Raw genomic sequence first — 17,655 nt, 5'->3', positions numbered from 1 at the left:
TGACCCAACTGCCCAAATATTTTCTTATTTTTTTCTCTTCTCTTGTGGTTCTTCTTCTCTACCATAGCCGTCGTTAAAATCAAGGGGAAGATGGTGTCGCCGAAGATCGCTCCGTCGATGTTGTCATCGGACTTTGCTAATCTCGCGGCGGAGGCTAAGCGGATGGTCGATTTAGGCGCCAATTGGCTTCACATGGACATTATGGTAAACCACCCTTTATTGCTTCATTTGCTTATTCGAATCTGAAATTTTTGATTTTACTTAATTGGTGATTTAAAAGTCTTCAACTTTGATATTATAAAGTTCCAAGAATTATGATTTGATTCTCAATCACTACTTATGCTTTCATATTATTGTCTCTACACACGGATCTTGAGTTAATTTCTATATTATGTTATTGGAAACACACTAGTTCATGATGTGGTCAACTTCATCAGTTGTTGAAATTTTAATCTGAAACTTGTATCTCTGCTGTCTGCTGCTCTTAGTATCAAACAACCAAGAAGCTGTGTCTTGTTGTTGTTGTAGGACTTATATTATGCTACACCAACCTTTGATTGTTTCATACTAATATTATTATACCATGTTATTTCATTTGCAGGACGGGTAAATTTTAGCTGTGTTTGTTTTACTCTAGTATGGATTATGGCTTATGAGTATCTGGCCGGTATAATTCTGTGTTACTCGCGGGCAGGCATTTTGTTCCGAATTTAACGATTGGTGCTCCTGTCATCGAGAGTTTGAGAAAGCACACAGAGTATATTACTCACTACATCCCTTTTGGATTAATAAAAAATATCTGACATGTTGTTCAAGTGAGAACTGATGTCCCTACAAACTTTTATCACAGTGCTTATCTTGATTGCCACTTGATGGTGACGAATCCCATGGATTACGTGGAACAGATGGGTAAAGCTGGGGCTTCTGGTTTTACATTCCATATTGAGGTCGCCCAAGGTATAATAATACTATATGTAGCTGTGTCCCGCACCTGTCTTATCTTTATGATCTCGACTTGTGCTATTTGTTTATTTTCAGAGAATTGGCAAGAACTTGTGAGAAAGATTAAGTCTGCTGGGATGAGACCAGGTGTGGCTCTAAATCCGGGAACACCTGTTGAACAAGTCTATCCTCTGGTATGAAGAATTTTATTCTTCTATTTTGCATATACCTGTTCCAGATTGTGATACGGTTTATCATGGTTTGAACTATGTATATAACAGGTTGAAGGAGCAACTCCGGTTGAAATGGTTCTTGTGATGACTGTGGAGCCTGGATTTGGAGGCCAGAAGTTCATGCCCAACATGATGGACAAGGTTAAAAAAATGTTTCAACTCTGGAGATGTGAATGCCATTTGCTAATGGAAAAAATCCCATGGTAACCTTAGTTTGATATTCTTGGTTTAGGTCCAGACATTGAGGCAGAAGTACCCAACACTTGATATTGAAGTAGATGGCGGCTTAGGCCCTTCAACAATTGACGCAGCGGCTGCAGCAGGGGCCAACTGTATCGTTGCAGGAAGTTCAGTGTTCGGTGCTCCGAAGCCAGGGGACGTCATATCCCTTCTGCGGGAAAGTGTTGAGAAAGCCTCCTCACCGACCACTTAAAATGGAGTGCCTGTTTCTAAAATGTTGATTTCGTGAATCTTGATGTAGTCTTTTGGTTCCAAGACATGTTTGTAGCAAATCATTTGAGTTATTAATAATACTCTCACTGCCTTATACACAAATCTTTTTCTATTTATTTTCTCTTTAAGATTTGTATAACCACTAGCCATCACACTTCACCATCTTGATCGTGCAGTGAGAAGCAGAAGCAGTTGAACCGTTCGGATTTTGAGGAAGAAAAAATGAAAAGACTAAACCGGTTTGGACCGGTTAAATTAAATTGATCCTGTGATTGAGCCAACAAATTTATCGGTTTAAGTATAAAATTCACGGTCGGTTATCAGAAAGGAGAACCCTAAACCAAAGAGAATCGTTTCCCTTCTGCAAAAATCACATCTTCTTCTTCTTCAATAACACTCTCCTGGTTCGATTTTTTTCAGGTATGTAATTCAGTTTGTGAATATGGGTTTTATCCTCTTGGTTGTATTCGAACTTCTGAGATCATTGATTTTAGGGAACCTTTCTAAATTGAATCGCGTTGTTTTTACAATCAGCTCTCTCAACTTCTTTAGATCCACCAGGTCTCTCTCGTTTTACTAATTAGTTTTGTAAAATCTATGGAATGGTCTCTAGCTTTATAGGATCTGCAACTCAAGTTTTGATCTTAGAATCGGATTCATGTGGTGATCTTACAAAAAATTGTGTTTTTCATAACCGATGAAATAGTAAATGTTATGTGATGATCATCAGTCCTGTTTCTGAACTTAAGCTACACTATTCATAAAGCTTTTGTTTATAGATTTTCTCACTCTTAATGGCTGCTCTGTTTCTGAACTTATTCTACACAAATTCGTTAGCCTTTTTGTTCATAGATTTACTCATCTGCTCTTATGGCTATGTTTTATTCAGATACAATGTCTATAAGGAGGCCTCAAATCCCTCGGCTTCTTCTTCAAAACGTCTCTTGTATGAGAAACGCGCAGCAGATTCTAAGACATGTCAATGTATCTCTTCATGACGGTGGTGCACTTGTCTTAACAGGAACCAACGGTTCCGGTAAATCAACGTTCTTGAGAATGTTAGCTGGATTCTCAAAACCATCTGCTGGAGAAATCCTCTGGAACGGTCACGACATAACTCAATCAGGAATCTTCCAACAGTACAAACTCCAACTCAACTGGATCTCTTTAAAAGACGCCATCAAGGAGAGATTCACAGTACTCGACAATGTCCAATGGTTTGAGCTTCTCGAGAATAAAATCGGCAAAGCACAACCGGCATTGGAGCTAATGGGTTTAGGGAGATTGGTGAAAGAGAAGTCGAGAATGTTGTCAATGGGTCAGAGGAAAAGGTTGCAACTTGCGAGGCTCCTTGCTATAGACAGACCGATTTGGCTTTTGGACGAACCATCAGTTGCTTTGGATGATGAAGGAGTTAGATTGCTTGAGTATGTCATTGCAGAGCATAGGAAAAAAGGAGGGATTGTGATTGTTGCTACTCATCTTCCTATTGACATTGAAGATGCTATGATCTTGAGGCTTCCTCCTAGGTTTCCAAGAAAGATGACTCTGATTGATATGCTTGATCGTGCAGACATTTCTTAGTACAAGAATCAAAGAGTGTTTTATCTTCTTATATACCTTGTGTAATGTTATATGAGTATTCTCAACTCTCAAACAGCTTTGGTTAAAGCATTTTTGGAATGTTTTTATGAGCTTATCCTAAAATTGAATAACTTAACTATAATTTTTTGAAAGACAAATAAAATATTTGGTTTCTGGTCAAACAGACAAATAAATCTATGCTCTACAAAAAAAGGTAATACGCATGTTAAGTTTAAAATTGCAACAGGTTAAAGAACCAATAGTATAACTTTATGAAAAGACTGAAACACCAAATCGCAGTTCGCTCTTAGGATTTGGCACGAGTCAAACGTATACGTTTGTACATTGACCTCTCTCTCTTATTTGTTGTTCTTATTCATATGTCGTGTCGTGTCTGTTCTTAAACCCCATCCATCGATAACTGGAACTAAGCATGAGCTGTTTTTTTTCTTATACTGAGAAAATACCCTCAAGTCATTTTCGTTCTTCAGTTCTTCTTCTTCTTCTTTTTGATTAGAAGACCCCATGAGAAGTTTAAATTCTCCTCACTGACACATTTGTTTTCTCTTTCAATCTTTAGCAGAGAACCCTGAACCAAAGTTTTCATCTTTCTCTTTCAATTTGTGTCTTTCTTTGATTCTTTAAAGGGTTTTTTCAAAAGAAAGAATCTTGAAAACATGGGTATGGGCACAAGCACTTTCGTTATCAGATGGGTCAATCTTCTTACAATGGTGAGCTTAAAATCTATTCTTCACTTAGTTTATGATCTTCCTTTGGTTCTCTTCAATGGATTTGGTTTCTCGAATTAGATTCAGGGTTTCCGTACAGGTTATAGGTTTCTGTCTGGTGAAGATTCTTAGTGAAATTATACTGTTTTGCGTGATAAAAATGTGAAAGCTTAGACCATTTAATGTTGCCGTTTCTGTAACTTAATATAGTAATGTCTGTGTGTTACATTTCTGGTGAAGCTATTGGCTGTGGCAGTGATAATATTTGGGGTGTGGATGAGTACACATAATGATGGATGCAGAAGGTCACTTACATTTCCAGTCATAGCTCTTGGTGGTTTCATCTTCTTGATGTGAGATAACACTACTTTCAAAATTGACACTACACAAGAATGGTTATATGTTATGAATTGTCTATGATCTGATGGTTTTTTCCAGATCCATAATCGGGTTTCTTGGCGCGTGCAAGAGAAGTGTAGCGCTTCTTTGGATTGTATCCTTCACTTACCATGTTCTGTTTTCTATTTCTAATGTTGGAAATTTTTTGATTTGGATCTTCCTTGACATGGATGATTCTTCCTTTGAAGTATCTTGTTGTGCTCTTGATCGTTTTGATCGCAATTCTTGTCTTTACCGTATTAGCGTAAGTCTCACTCTCCAAAAGGTTTTTCATGAAGGCTCAGATAGTTGAAGATCTCTTTGAGAGAATTCTCATTCATTGTTCTCATTTGTGGGGTTTTACAGGTTCATTGTAACAAACAATGGCTCCGGACATACTAACCCTGGTTTAAGGTAAGTGTACACTCTATTCCTCCATGGTCACATTACCTATTCTAATTTATATAAATCTTAAAAATCTTTCTGTCTTCTAATTAGGTACAAGGAGTATAAGCTGAATGATTACAGCTCATGGTTTCTGAAACAGGTATTGCGGCAAGAAAATATCATTCAAAGTAGAATGTTTACTTCTTTTTTTTATGTCTAACTCTCATCGATGTTTCAGCTTAACAATACTAATAACTGGAACAGACTAAAGAGTTGTCTTGTTAAATCAGAGCAATGTAGGAAGCTTTCCAAGAGATATAAGGTCTAGTACCTTCCCCCCCCCCCCCCCCCAACAAAAATGCCTTAATATTACCGACCTGGATAATCTTTGAAATGTTCTTGATTTTGTTGTTGTTTCAGACTATCAAACAATTGAAATCCGCAGAATTAACCCCTATAGAAGCTGGCTGTTGTCGACCACCATCTGAGTATGTATATATGCATCTTCTTGTAATTTTGTTGATGTTTTCTAATTCACTGTCTCAATTTTTTATTTTGTTGCAAAGGTGTGGTTACCCTGCGGTGAATGCTTCCTACTATGACTTGAGCTTTCATTCGATAAGTTCTTACAAAGATTGTAAGCTTTACAAGAATTTGAGGACCATCAAGTGCTACAATTGTGATTCTTGCAAGTAGAGCTATCAACTTCCACTCCCCTTTAAAAGCTCTTTTTGTTACAATTCTGTCATTCATTTTCAGATGAGACGACTAATAATAATAATTCTTTTCAATTTGATTTAATAACCGCAGAGCTGGAGTAGCTCAGTACATGAAAACCGAGTGGCGGCTTGTCGCGATCTTCAATGTGGTTCTGTTTGTTGTCTTGGTAAGATCTCTTATTAAACATACACAGAAACACTTTTGTAAATCTTGGAACTGTTCTAATGAGAACTAAACTATTTGTTTTCTCTATTGTTTTGTTTGAAACATACATCAACAGTCAATGGTTTACTTTGTGGGATGCTGCGCTAGAAGGAATGCTGCTAGTTACCGATCCAAACCTTAGAAAATCGAAGCCAGGCCAAGGTTAAAAACATTCTTCACCTGATTCATTCTCCCCAAGTTGCAGAAGAATCTCACTCTATTCTTATCTTGGTGTATGCTTCCAAAAGAGAGACACAAGATCAACAACAACTTCTCTCTCTTATTCTTTTTTACTCTTGTGTAATCCACATAAGTTGTAGAAACAGATCAAAACAGAGCAAATGTGATTCTTTTCTTCTCCTTCCATCAAACAGAGGAAAAAAAAACATCAAAATCTGAGATATAAACCGGAGTTAAAATTTGGTTTAATAACCGGTTTCAAATCCAAACCGAGATTTTATAAATGTCAGACCGGATATAACCATCTTTCGATTACTGCCTTAAACCCTAAAACCTCAGGAGAAAAGAAAAATAAATTCACATTTCGTCTGCAAAAAGAGTCATCGGAAAATGTATTCGTTAATTCTCCGGGAACGATCTGGATCCTTGACAGGTTCCTTATGGAACCGAATCGTCACCCGAAACATGGGTGGTGGTCCGAGAACCTTCCCTGGAGGACTCAACAAGTGGCAATGGAAACGAATGCACGAGAAGAAAGCTAGAGAGAAAGAGAACAAGCTCTTGGATCAAGAGAAGCAGCTTTACGAATCTCGGATTCGGACCGAGATCCGAGCTAAAATGTGGGGAAATCAAGATTCCGGCGAGAAAACGGCGAAACCGAAGCAGAGTCACGGACCGATGAGTCCGAAAGAGCATATCAAAACCTTGGCTGATCGGTTTATGAAAGCTGGAGCAGAGGATTTGTGGAATGAAGATGACGGGCCGGTTAAGAAATCGGAAGAAGAAGAAGGGTTGTCGAGATTGTCTCGTAGGGATAATGGAGGAACAGGTTCGAATTCGATTGATTCTAATTTTAATTCGCCAATTGATGTGAGGAAGTTTGTTTCAATGGGTAGTAGTAGTAGTAGTAGTAGTAGTAGGAGAGGCTTTTCGAGTATGAGTAGAGGTAGGTTTAAGAGAAATGAGAGTTCTTGTGATGAAGGAGATGACTTTGATCCTAAAAAGTTAGATACTTTGAGTCCTTTTTCACCTAAGTTTGCGGGTACGAAGGAGAAAGTGAAGAGCTCGAGGAGTGTTGAAGGAGTTATAAGGAACAAAGGTTTGTTTGGTCGGAGGAAGTTTAGGAAGAATGATAGTTCAACTGAAGAGGATTCTGATGAAGAAGGTGAAGAAGGAAAGATGATAGGTTGGATGGATTTGAGAAAGACAGGAAGCAGTGCGTCGTTAGGTAACCACGATATCAAACTGACGAAAAGAGTGAATCGTAATGTCACGGATGAAGAGCTGTATCCTCCTTTAGATATTAATACAGTTAGAGAAGATCTCAGTAAAAGAAGATCTGTGGATAATGTAATGGAGGAGAACCAAGAGCCTCATGACTCTATTTACAGTGGGAAAAGGTATTTTTTAAAACCCCTTGTCTAATAAGGCTTTTGAATTTGTTCAAGTTTGGATTTTGATGAGTTCTACTCGTTCTGTATATGGTTGCAGATTTGATGAGTCGAGTATATCTCCTTTGACTTTAAAGGCGCTTTCTGCGTCTGGCATTGTTAATATGACTAGAGTTCAATATGCCACTCTCTCTGAGTGCCTCGATGGTACGCATCCTTCTAGCTCTTTTCTGATTTCTCTGCTATGGTTTTAAATTTCTTCATTTGTATCAAAGAATTGGCATGTGACAAAGGAGTATCCTTTATGTTAAAGCAGGTAAAGATGCGTTAGTCAAAGCCAAAACCGGGACGGGAAAAAGCATGGCCTTTTTGGTATTTTACAATCCTTTACTCCAATATCACTTGCCTTAGCTTATGTTGTTTCTTTAGATAACGCTGTTAAAATTGAAAAAACAGCTTCCTGCAATTGAAACAGTTCTGAAAGCGATGAACAACGGTAAAAGTGTTCACAAAGTTCCTCCGATATTTGCTCTTATCCTATGTCCCACAAGAGAACTTGCGAGTCAGATTGCTGCAGAGGGCAAGGCTCTGCTCAAATACCACGAAGGTATCGGTGTTCAGACTCTAACTGGAGGTACCCGCTTCAAACTTGATCAGCAACGACTAGAATCCGAGCCTTGCCAGGTTTGACCAACCGTTGTTCTTTGTCTTACAGGAATTGCTTACAATTTCTAGCTGTTGTGTTAAAACCTTCTTTTCTTTCCACACTTTGTTACAGATACTAATTGCAACTCCGGGAAGACTCTTGGATCATATAGAGAATAAGTCTGGGTTAACATCACGTTTGATGGCGCTTAAATTGTTTATAGTTGACGAGGCTGATCTTTTGCTAGACCTAGGATTCAGGAGAGATGTCGAAAAAATTATAGATTGTTTGCCTCGTCAAAGACAATCTCTTCTCTTTTCTGCAACCATCCCAAAAGAGGTACAATTGCTATATAACTTCATTTTTTTTTTACCTTTATGACAAAATCCAATGCGAGAACACAGCTTAAAGTTGGGTTACTTCAGGTCCGTCGAGTCTCGCAGCTTGTTTTGAAAAGGGATCACTCTTATATAGACACAATCGGTCTTGGTTGTGTAGAAACTCATGATAAGGTTAAAAACTTAAGCTCTTCTTTTTGTCTCAAAAGCTTGTTACTTGAATCTGGTTAGTGAATTTTCTTGCTTTGGTTTCAGGTGAAGCAATCTGTTATTGTTGCTTCACACGAATCTCATTTCCACTTAGTACCTCATCTACTAAAAGAACACATCAGCAAAACGTCTGATTACAAGGTAAAACAAGCCTTGTGAATATATCGGTTTTAATCTCTCTTTATCTTTATAATACTCGTAACTATCCAATTTCAGATAATAGTCTTCTGCTCAACTGGTATGGTAACGTCACTGATGTATACTCTGCTCCGAGAAATGAAATTGAACGTTAGGGAGATTCATGCTAGAAAAGCTCAGCTCCATAGAACACGTGTATCAGACGAGTTTAAGGAATCGAATAGACTGATTCTTGTCACATCTGATGTATCTGCTCGTGGCATGAACTATCCTGATGTTACTTTGGTTATACAGGTAAAGCACAAAAGCAAGCATTTTTCATGCCAAGGACAACCTTTTTATGGATATTTGACTGATTGGACTTGGTATTGTGTTGTTGATAGGTCGGTATACCAAGTGATAGAGAACAGTATATACATCGGCTTGGTAGAACCGGAAGAGAAGGCAAAGGAGGCGAAGGTTTGCTGTTGATTGCGCCATGGGAGAGATATTTTCTTGATGAGCTTAAAGATTTGCCTCTTGAACCGATTCCAGTTCCGGATCTTGATTCAAGAGTTAAACTTCAGGTGTGTTTGAAATTTAGTGTTATACACCATAACTGGAGTTTTCTTAATGCCAACTGACATTGAGGACAATTGTTTTGTGACCAGGTTGATCAGTCAATGGCTAAGATTGATACAAGTATTAAAGAAGCAGCGTACCATGCTTGGCTCGGTTACTACAACTCGGTTCGAGAAACTGGTAGGGACAAAACCACGCTGGCCGAGTTAGCTAACCGGTTTTGCCATTCTATCGGTTTAGAGAAACCTCCGGCTTTGTTTCGAAGAACCGCGGTTAAGATGGGCCTCAAAGGTATTACTGGTATACCAATCCGAAAATAAACCGACCCGGGTTGGTAATTTAGATGTATCCTCGTGAAGAGAAATGTATACACACATTTATGATAAGTAATGTGATTTTCAAGAGTAAAATCATCATCATATTTAAACAATTTTGTTATTTGTTGAGCCAAATTTACTAATCAAATAATCAATAAGTCACGAGGATTTCTGCTTTTATAAGCAAACAATAGTTTGTATTGTTAACAACTAGATCATCGGCTATACCGGAACAGCTATAGTGGGACTTTTTGTATTGGTATCGCGTAATTAGTTAGTTTAAGCTATTTCTGTAGGATTAGCTCTTTAATTATTAAACTCATTGTCATATTATCTCTCTCTCACCTTGTCACGTGAGCAAAATAAAATAAAAAGATAAGTTTGTAAAAAAGTTAGTAATATTTTGTTACCGTTGTGATGATATAACTATGTGACCGTTGTAATAGATGTAACTGTAACAGCATCAAATTTCCTCTTTTTTTTTTTTAATCTTTTGAAAGGCCATCATCAAATTCAAATCATCAGCAGAGCAGAGCTTATGGCGGCTATGTTGGGATGGGAGCGCATATCATAATATCTCTCATTCGGTCAAAGGCGTACGTAGTAATGATCGATAAGGAGCGAGCGAGGACTCTAGTTTGTACGATTCCCTCTTCTCTCACCCTTTGGATCGCTTCTTCTTCATCCTACGAGTATGTAACTTTGGTGATAAATTCAACATGTTTATACATATTTTAAATTTAAGTGGTACATGAATGAACCCTACCTAAGACCCCAACTAATTTGAATTAACCATATAACGGGATTATAGAGAAACAGGAAAGAGAGATAATCTGAGAACATCGGCCAGAGATTGAAGAGTAACATAGTCGTGAAGCCCAAAGGTTGTCTTCAAATAACCACTAAGACCGCAAAGAAAAACAGAGAAACGATGCTAGTCTGTTTAATAGTTGTATATACAGTTGTNGGCTTTGTTTCGAAGAACCGCGGTTAAGATGGGCCTCAAAGGTATTACTGGTATACCAATCCGAAAATAAACCGACCCGGGTTGGTAATTTAGATGTATCCTCGTGAAGAGAAATGTATACACACATTTATGATAAGTAATGTGATTTTCAAGAGTAAAATCATCATCATATTTAAACAATTTTGTTATTTGTTGAGCCAAATTTACTAATCAAATAATCAATAAGTCACGAGGATTTCTGCTTTTATAAGCAAACAATAGTTTGTATTGTTAACAACTAGATCATCGGCTATACCGGAACAGCTATAGTGGGACTTTTTGTATTGGTATCGCGTAATTAGTTAGTTTAAGCTATTTCTGTAGGATTAGCTCTTTAATTATTAAACTCATTGTCATATTATCTCTCTCTCACCTTGTCACGTGAGCAAAATAAAATAAAAAGATAAGTTTGTAAAAAAGTTAGTAATATTTTGTTACCGTTGTGATGATATAACTATGTGACCGTTGTAATAGATGTAACTGTAACAGCATCAAATTTCCTCTTTTTTTTTTTTAATCTTTTGAAAGGCCATCATCAAATTCAAATCATCAGCAGAGCAGAGCTTATGGCGGCTATGTTGGGATGGGAGCGCATATCATAATATCTCTCATTCGGTCAAAGGCGTACGTAGTAATGATCGATAAGGAGCGAGCGAGGACTCTAGTTTGTACGATTCCCTCTTCTCTCACCCTTTGGATCGCTTCTTCTTCATCCTACGAGTATGTAACTTTGGTGATAAATTCAACATGTTTATACATATTTTAAATTTAAGTGGTACATGAATGAACCCTACCTAAGACCCCAACTAATTTGAATTAACCATATAACGGGATTATAGAGAAACAGGAAAGAGAGATAATCTGAGAACATCGGCCAGAGATTGAAGAGTAACATAGTCGTGAAGCCCAAAGGTTGTCTTCAAATAACCACTAAGACCGCAAAGAAAAACAGAGAAACGATGCTAGTCTGTTTAATAGTTGTATATACAGTTGTAATAACATCAGTTTCTTGAGGAGAAAGCAAGTCACTAGGTTTTTCATTTCTTTTGAGAAATGCCAGTGGCGGTGGTGGTGAAACGATGGGCTCGGTAAATAGCCAACCACATATACATATTAAGACAACTGCCATCATAATTCATAAATCCACAAGGACTTTAGACAACCCTAGGACTGATCATGATCTCATCACTAGGTCTTCTCACATGGAAAACAGCATGAGAGCTACCGCAACAGCAATTTAACTTGTTACGTTAGCCTGTCATCTTTCGTGTGACACGGACATCTCCATAACTGAAACTTAACTCCTCAATAATGTTCTTTTTGTTTAGAAGGAATACCCAAACTTTTGATCCATTATCTTAAATCGAAAATCAAAATATCTTAAACAGTAGTTTATATTTATCACGCTGCCAAAATAACGTATACATAAATTTATCTTTATCATCATATATAAAATTCATAATCTTACAAAAGTACTACTATACGGTTACTATTTAGATAGGCATTATTTGTCAAAACATTACCGCTGCCTTGTGTTTACGTATATCACATATTCGATGAGCTGTTCATTTTATTATAAAACTGAACAAAAGTCGTAATCGTTGGCGCATGCATGACCAACGTCAGATATCCTTGACGTGTCCTGATCCAAAGGGCTTACTTGCAAAATCTAAGAAACCCACTTTGAAGTATATGTTAAATCTCGCATTTTGTTTTATATTACATGCCATATATCCGTTTCTATTTTATTTTGACAAGCTATAACACTTGCAAACAAGAACTATACAAATTCTAAGATCATTTTCTTATATCAGGATTCCCATTTTTGCATGGGAAGAAATGTTAGGAAAATGAGTTTAAAATTATCGGATTAAAGAGTCTCCTTCCTGACCTTATACTTCCAAACCAAACTGCATTTGTTAAAGATAGACTTTTATTAGAGTACGTGTTTCTTGCTTCAGAAGTTATGCAAGGTTATCATCGTAATACAAGAAGAGAAAGAATTACTCTCAAAGTTGACATCTCAAAAGCTTTTGATTCAGTCAGATGAGACTTTTTTCTCGATTCTCTTCAGGCTTATAAGGTTCCTCTTGTTTTCATTACCTGGATAAGAGCGTGTGTTTGTTCCCCGTCTTTCAGTATTAGTATAAATGGGGTTTCTTCAGGATTCTTTAAAGGAAGGACGGGTTTGCGCCAAGGAGATCCTTTATCGCCAATTCTGTTTGTTCTGGTAATGAATGTGTTATCCTTAATGTTGAATAAAGCTGCAGTTGAAAGATCTTTCAATTACCACCTTGGGTGTGAGGATCTTCAGCTTACTCATCTTTGTTTTGCTGATGATTTACTAATATTCTTAGAGGGTTCTGAAAAATCTTTGAGAGGAGTTATGTCTGTTCTCGCAAAATTTGAGGAAATCTCTGGTTTGAAAATGAACATTGAGAAGACCTCCTTGTTTTGTTCTGGTGTAAGTGATGATACCTTAAACCGGCTAAAGCATGTTTTCAATCTTACTCCATCCTCTCTTCAGGTCCGGTACTTGGGTCTTCCTCTTTGTTCCAAAAAGCTTTCAGTTAAAGATTGTGATCCTTTACTATCTCGAATTCAGAAGAAGTTGAATGCTTGGACTCATAGGTTTCTGAGTTTGGCGGGTAGATTAACTCTCTTATCTACAGTTATCTTCGGAATTATCGGTTTTTTGACTAGTGCTTTCTTCCTCCCTAAGCATGTTATTAGAAAGATTAATAGTCTCTGCAGCTCCTTCCTTTGGCATGGAAAGGTAGACTCTCCCTCAGGTGCAAAAGTGTCTTGGTTTAACATTTGTTTCCCTAAATTCGAAGGTGGACTTGGTTTGAGGCACATTAGTAGTTGGAACGAAACTTGTGTTTTGAAACTTTTTTGGATGCTGTTTTTTAGAGCTGGTTTTTTTTGGGTGGCCTGGATAAAAAGTAAGTATCTTTCTAAATTTCCTTTGTGGGCGCTCAATGAAAAGAATGCTTCTTACTCTTGGAATTTCAGAAGATTACTTAAGCTGCGTTTCAAAGCTCTTAAATTTTTTAGCATCCATATTGGAAATGGTGATTTTACATTCTTCTGGTGGGATCCATGGACTCCTTTTGGATCTCTTTACCATTTCCTTGGTTCAGATGACCCTAGTCACTTAGGGATCCCTTTGTTTTCAACTGTGGCTGAATTGAGCAATGAGAATGGTTGATCTCTTCCTAATGCTAAATCAGAGAGACAAGTTCTTCTCCACTCTTTTATCTCTACCATTACTTTGTCATCAGCAAATGATACTCCGGTTTGGGCAATCGACGGTATGGTACAATCTTTCTCTTCTAAAGCTGTGTGGAATGTTGTTAGGTTTTCGAATCAAGTAAAATCTTGGGCTCCTCTTGTGTGGCACAAAGCTGTTATCCCAAAGCATGCTATAAATTCATGGCTATTTATACTTAATCACAACCCTACTCTTGATCGTTTGTCTACTTGGGGAGTGGATATTGAGTTAGACTGTCTTCTTTGCGGTTTGGCTCATGAATCTCGAAATCATCTGTTTTTTGAATGTGCATATTCTGCTGAAGTATGGAGATTAATTACACAAAGACTTAAGCTATCATCGCCTCCGTTACTTTGGGATCAGATTCTTCTTTGGATGCCAACAGTTTCAGCCTCAAAACATACAAAACTTGCTCTCCTTCAAGGTTGGCAGGGTACACTCTATGAACTGTGGAGAGAGAGAAATCGACGATTCCATGAAGGTCTTTCGGTCTCTCCAGTTTCAATAGCAACAAGCATCATGTCCACCATGAATAACAAGTGTAGTTTTTTGATGCAATTGGATTTGAAGCGAGGGACCTCCCTTCTTCAATGTTGGATCAGTTAAGTTTCATATCAAGCATTAGGCTCTGGTTGCTTCTTCCTTTTTTTCAGTCTTTGTTTGGTTTAAAACTTTCATTCTTTTAGTTTTGTTCTTATTTNAAGTAAGTATCTTTCTAAATTTCCTTTGTGGGCGCTCAATGAAAAGAATGCTTCTTACTCTTGGAATTTCAGAAGATTACTTAAGCTGCGTTTCAAAGCTCTTAAATTTTTTAGCATCCATATTGGAAATGGTGATTCTACATTCTTCTCGTGGGATCCATGGACTCCTTTTGGATCTCTTTACCATTTCCTTGGTTCAGATGACCCTAGTCACTTAGGGATCCCTTTGTTTTCAACTGTGGCTGAATTGAGCAATGAGAATGGTTGGTCTCTTCCTAATGCTAAATCAGAGAGACAAGTTCTTCTCCACTCTTTTATCTCTACCATTACTTTGTCATCAGCAAATGATACTCCGGTTTGGGCAATCGACGGTATGGTACAATCTTTCTCTTCTAAAGCTGTGTGGAATGTTGTTAGGTTTTCGAATCAAGTAAAATCTTGGGCTCCTCTTGTGTGGCACAAAGCTGTTATCCCAAAGCATGCTATAAATTCATGGCTATTTATACTTAATCACAACCCTACTCTTGATCGTTTGTCTACTTGGGGAGTGGATATTGAGTTAGACTGTCTTCTTTGCGGTTTGGCTCATGAATCTCGAAATCATCTGTTTTTTGAATGTGCATATTCTGCTGAAGTATGGAGATTAATTACACAAAGACTTAAGCTATCATCGCCTCCGTTACTTTGGGATCAGATTCTTCTTTGGATGCCAACAGTTTCAGCCTCAAAACATACAAAACTTGCTCTCCTTCAAGGTTGGCAGGGTACACTCTATGAACTGTGGAGAGAGAGAAATCGACGATTCCATGAAGGTCTTTCGGTCTCTCCAGTTTCAATAGCAACAAGCATCATGTCCACCATGAATAACAAGTGTAGTTTTTTGATGCAATTGGATTTGAAGCGAGGGACCTCCCTTCTTCAATGTTGGATCAGTTAAGTTTCATATCAAGCATTAGGCTCTGGTTGCTTCTTCCTTTTTTTCAGTCTTTGTTTGGTTTAAAACTTTCATTCTTTTAGTTTTGTTCTTATTTTTTTTGTTTGTAATATAGTTCTATCCTATAAATTTAATATTTTATTTATATAAGAAAATTCTTTAACAAAAAAAAAATTATCAATAAATGTGCTTGTGTGTACTCTAGCAAAATACTGTGTAGATCCAATTAAAATATAATATATATAATATATATATATATATTAGCTGACTTTTTACTTTTCATAAATATACATATTGGTTTGGTTTGGTGGAGGAAATCAATAACAAAATAACGATTGTCTCTATAACTTATAAGAATAACTTATTAGTAAATTATATGTTAACGCGCAAATAATTAGATGTCAAGAAGTTACATAAATAATTAATTTGAGTAGCGAAACCAAAATAATAATAATAATAATATAAATAGTAAATTATCTCAAAGTCAACGGTGTGTGATCAAGGAATCGACGGGTCGGAGAGATCCACGCGAGCACTCCACCCGATCGGGTATGACAATACTACCCTTGAATCAAGTTCCCATTTGTGAAAACGTCAATACTTCTGTTTCTTAATTTTACCAAACGACACAACGTGCGTGCTCCACGATGACGGTGAGGCTCATTACAATTGTTGAAGTTTGATTTACGAAATGAAAACTCTAAAACACCTTACCTAAAATAATGTTATTAATCACGTAAACCCCACATAGAAAAAATTATCAGTTGCTGTATAATTAATACGTTTGAATTTGAACTATCTTATAGAGAGTCAAAGGAGAGGTTAGTTTCGTCTTTACGGAGGATAAAATTAACAATATTTAATTGACTTGAGAGGAATTTAGTTTGTTTCCTTCGCTCACAGGTCCATGTCACGATCCCGTAATTAATATAAATCTTAAGCCTGCTTAACTCATCGACATCATCAACACAAGACTTGTCAAGAAACCAAAAAAAAAAAAAAAAAAAAAAAAAAANAAAAATCTTACGGAGAGAAAACAAGATGAAAATTTTGAGCCAGAGATTATCGTTTATAATCGTCATGATCTTTCTTTTCTCCGGGCTCACGTCTTCTTCCGCCAGCCGCAAGCTCCCTACCATGACGGCTACGGAGGAGTTCCAACGATCAAGTTTTGACGGCAAGAGAATGTTATCGAAGGTAAGCGCCGCCGAGAAGTATGATCGGATCTACGGAGTTTCGGCAAGATTAGTTCCCCATGGTCCTAACCCGCTTCACAACAAATGATACTATAACATTGTAGTTACAATTTTGTCGTCATTATACTATATTAAATTTGTTTTAGATTTGTTTCCCTCTTGTGTCAACAAATTCTCTTTTTTTTTTCTGGTTCTTTAGTTTCTTATGTTTTGTAGATACAAATATATCATAGATATACGTACAGAGACTTTAGTAACTTTGTTTTCATTCATAATTACAGTTATTTAATACGATCTTGAAAATATGTATTAAAATGATTCTCTTGTTATATTGATTTGAATTAAGCTGCGATTGATAACATATTCTGTGTTATATTTGTTATTAGTTAAGGGATGTGATGATTATCTAAATTTTTGGGTGTTACTCAGTTATAATATTTTGCCATGTTACTATAGGTTTTTTGTTTTTGTTTCGTTTGTTGCAATGAAGTCTATTACTATACGGACGAAATCTATTATTATAAATAAGACGCATTAAATTTGGAATATGCTTCAAAAGTTTCAATATAGTAATTGAACTTTTCTTTGATTCCAAATAAATCGAGGTCAACAATCGTATAAGCAAAACAATAAGTGTTCCCAATAAGCAAAACAATAAATAAGTCATCCATTGAACAAACAAACGACATAAAATAAGTCAAGATCTATGTATCTTGTAAAACAATTCTCATTTTACAATAAGAAATTAAGTGACAATAATTATGAGTTTACGAGTCAACAAAATGGGTAGGCAAGACACGGCACGGCAATGCGTTTGACCCTCTTTTATTTTCAATACATTCTATTTATTAAAAAGAATACTACTTAATATATATAAACACACCTCCACACAAAATTGACTTAAATCAGAATTTTCATTATATTTATCTTTCAAGAAAAGCTCAAGTGTGAAAGAGTTCAAACAAAGATCAGCGCAATCATAATCAGTAGGAAGATAAACAATTTTGACAATTATTATGTTTATGTTTCTTTGGAAAGAAGTTTTTTTTATTAACTTAGTAGAGAGTTTACAAAAATATTCAACTGATGCAATCAGTTAATAAAAAAACACAAACAAGAATATTTTAAAAAAAA

The 17,655-nt window shown here is 36.6% G+C and overlaps 6 protein-coding genes across 9 annotated transcripts in view; all 6 read left to right on the top strand.

Moving 5' to 3' along the window:
• LOC104703945 (pentatricopeptide repeat-containing protein At1g64100-like) overlaps positions 1 to 17,655 on the top strand; it is a 51,903-nt gene that overhangs the window by 5,306 nt on the left and 28,942 nt on the right. The gene's annotated exons all lie outside the window — the stretch shown is intronic.
• LOC104703947 (ribulose-phosphate 3-epimerase, cytoplasmic isoform) lies at positions 51 to 1,740 on the top strand. Its single transcript, XM_010420037.2, has 7 exons — positions 51 to 204; positions 602 to 606; positions 695 to 757; positions 851 to 957; positions 1,039 to 1,136; positions 1,224 to 1,316; positions 1,408 to 1,740. The coding sequence occupies exons 1-7, from the start codon at positions 91 to 93 to the stop codon at positions 1,606 to 1,608; spliced, it is 681 nt and encodes a 226-aa protein (XP_010418339.1). The 5' UTR covers positions 51 to 90; the 3' UTR covers positions 1,609 to 1,740.
• LOC104703948 (ABC transporter I family member 1-like) lies at positions 1,944 to 3,319 on the top strand. 2 transcript variants are annotated; one of them, XM_010420038.1, is made up of 2 exons: positions 1,944 to 2,048; positions 2,518 to 3,319. In XM_010420038.1, exon 2 carries the CDS (start codon positions 2,523 to 2,525, stop codon positions 3,210 to 3,212), a length of 690 nt encoding a protein of 229 aa, XP_010418340.1. In that variant the 5' UTR covers positions 1,944 to 2,048; positions 2,518 to 2,522; the 3' UTR covers positions 3,213 to 3,319. The 2 variants fall into 2 exon arrangements, with proteins under 2 accessions (XP_010418340.1, XP_010418341.1); XM_010420039.1 differs by lacking the exon at positions 1,944 to 2,048 and adding an exon at positions 2,067 to 2,189.
• On the top strand, positions 3,562 to 5,979 carry LOC104703949 (tetraspanin-10-like). 2 transcript variants are annotated; one of them, XM_010420041.2, is made up of 11 exons: positions 3,562 to 3,943; positions 4,197 to 4,293; positions 4,379 to 4,433; positions 4,528 to 4,583; positions 4,685 to 4,732; positions 4,817 to 4,865; positions 4,944 to 5,027; positions 5,126 to 5,193; positions 5,272 to 5,397; positions 5,516 to 5,591; positions 5,706 to 5,979. In XM_010420041.2, exons 1-11 carry the CDS (start codon positions 3,922 to 3,924, stop codon positions 5,769 to 5,771), a joined length of 747 nt encoding a protein of 248 aa, XP_010418343.1. In that variant the 5' UTR covers positions 3,562 to 3,921; the 3' UTR covers positions 5,772 to 5,979. The 2 variants fall into 2 exon arrangements, with proteins under 2 accessions (XP_010418343.1, XP_010418342.1); XM_010420040.2 differs by having other exon boundaries at positions 3,568 to 3,943; positions 4,181 to 4,293.
• LOC104703950 (probable DEAD-box ATP-dependent RNA helicase 48) lies at positions 6,167 to 9,586 on the top strand. Of its 2 annotated transcripts, none has more exons than XM_010420042.2 (10): positions 6,167 to 7,209; positions 7,301 to 7,407; positions 7,517 to 7,572; positions 7,657 to 7,884; positions 7,979 to 8,185; positions 8,272 to 8,358; positions 8,440 to 8,535; positions 8,611 to 8,826; positions 8,916 to 9,098; positions 9,183 to 9,586. In XM_010420042.2, exons 1-10 carry the CDS (start codon positions 6,200 to 6,202, stop codon positions 9,411 to 9,413), a joined length of 2,421 nt encoding a protein of 806 aa, XP_010418344.1. In that variant the 5' UTR covers positions 6,167 to 6,199; the 3' UTR covers positions 9,414 to 9,586. The 2 variants fall into 2 exon arrangements, with proteins under 2 accessions (XP_010418344.1, XP_019083669.1); XM_019228124.1 differs by having other exon boundaries at positions 7,514 to 7,572.
• Positions 16,323 to 16,882, top strand: LOC109125696 (CLAVATA3/ESR (CLE)-related protein 2-like). Its single transcript, XM_019228130.1, has one exon. The coding sequence runs from the start codon at positions 16,367 to 16,369 to the stop codon at positions 16,607 to 16,609; it is 243 nt and encodes an 80-aa protein (XP_019083675.1). The 5' UTR covers positions 16,323 to 16,366; the 3' UTR covers positions 16,610 to 16,882.

Source organism: Camelina sativa, chromosome 7, assembly GCF_000633955.1.
Source record: "Camelina sativa cultivar DH55 chromosome 7, Cs, whole genome shotgun sequence".
Classification (NCBI taxonomy): domain Eukaryota; kingdom Viridiplantae; phylum Streptophyta; class Magnoliopsida; order Brassicales; family Brassicaceae; genus Camelina; species Camelina sativa.
This window is presented reverse-complemented; position numbering and strand designations above follow the sequence as displayed.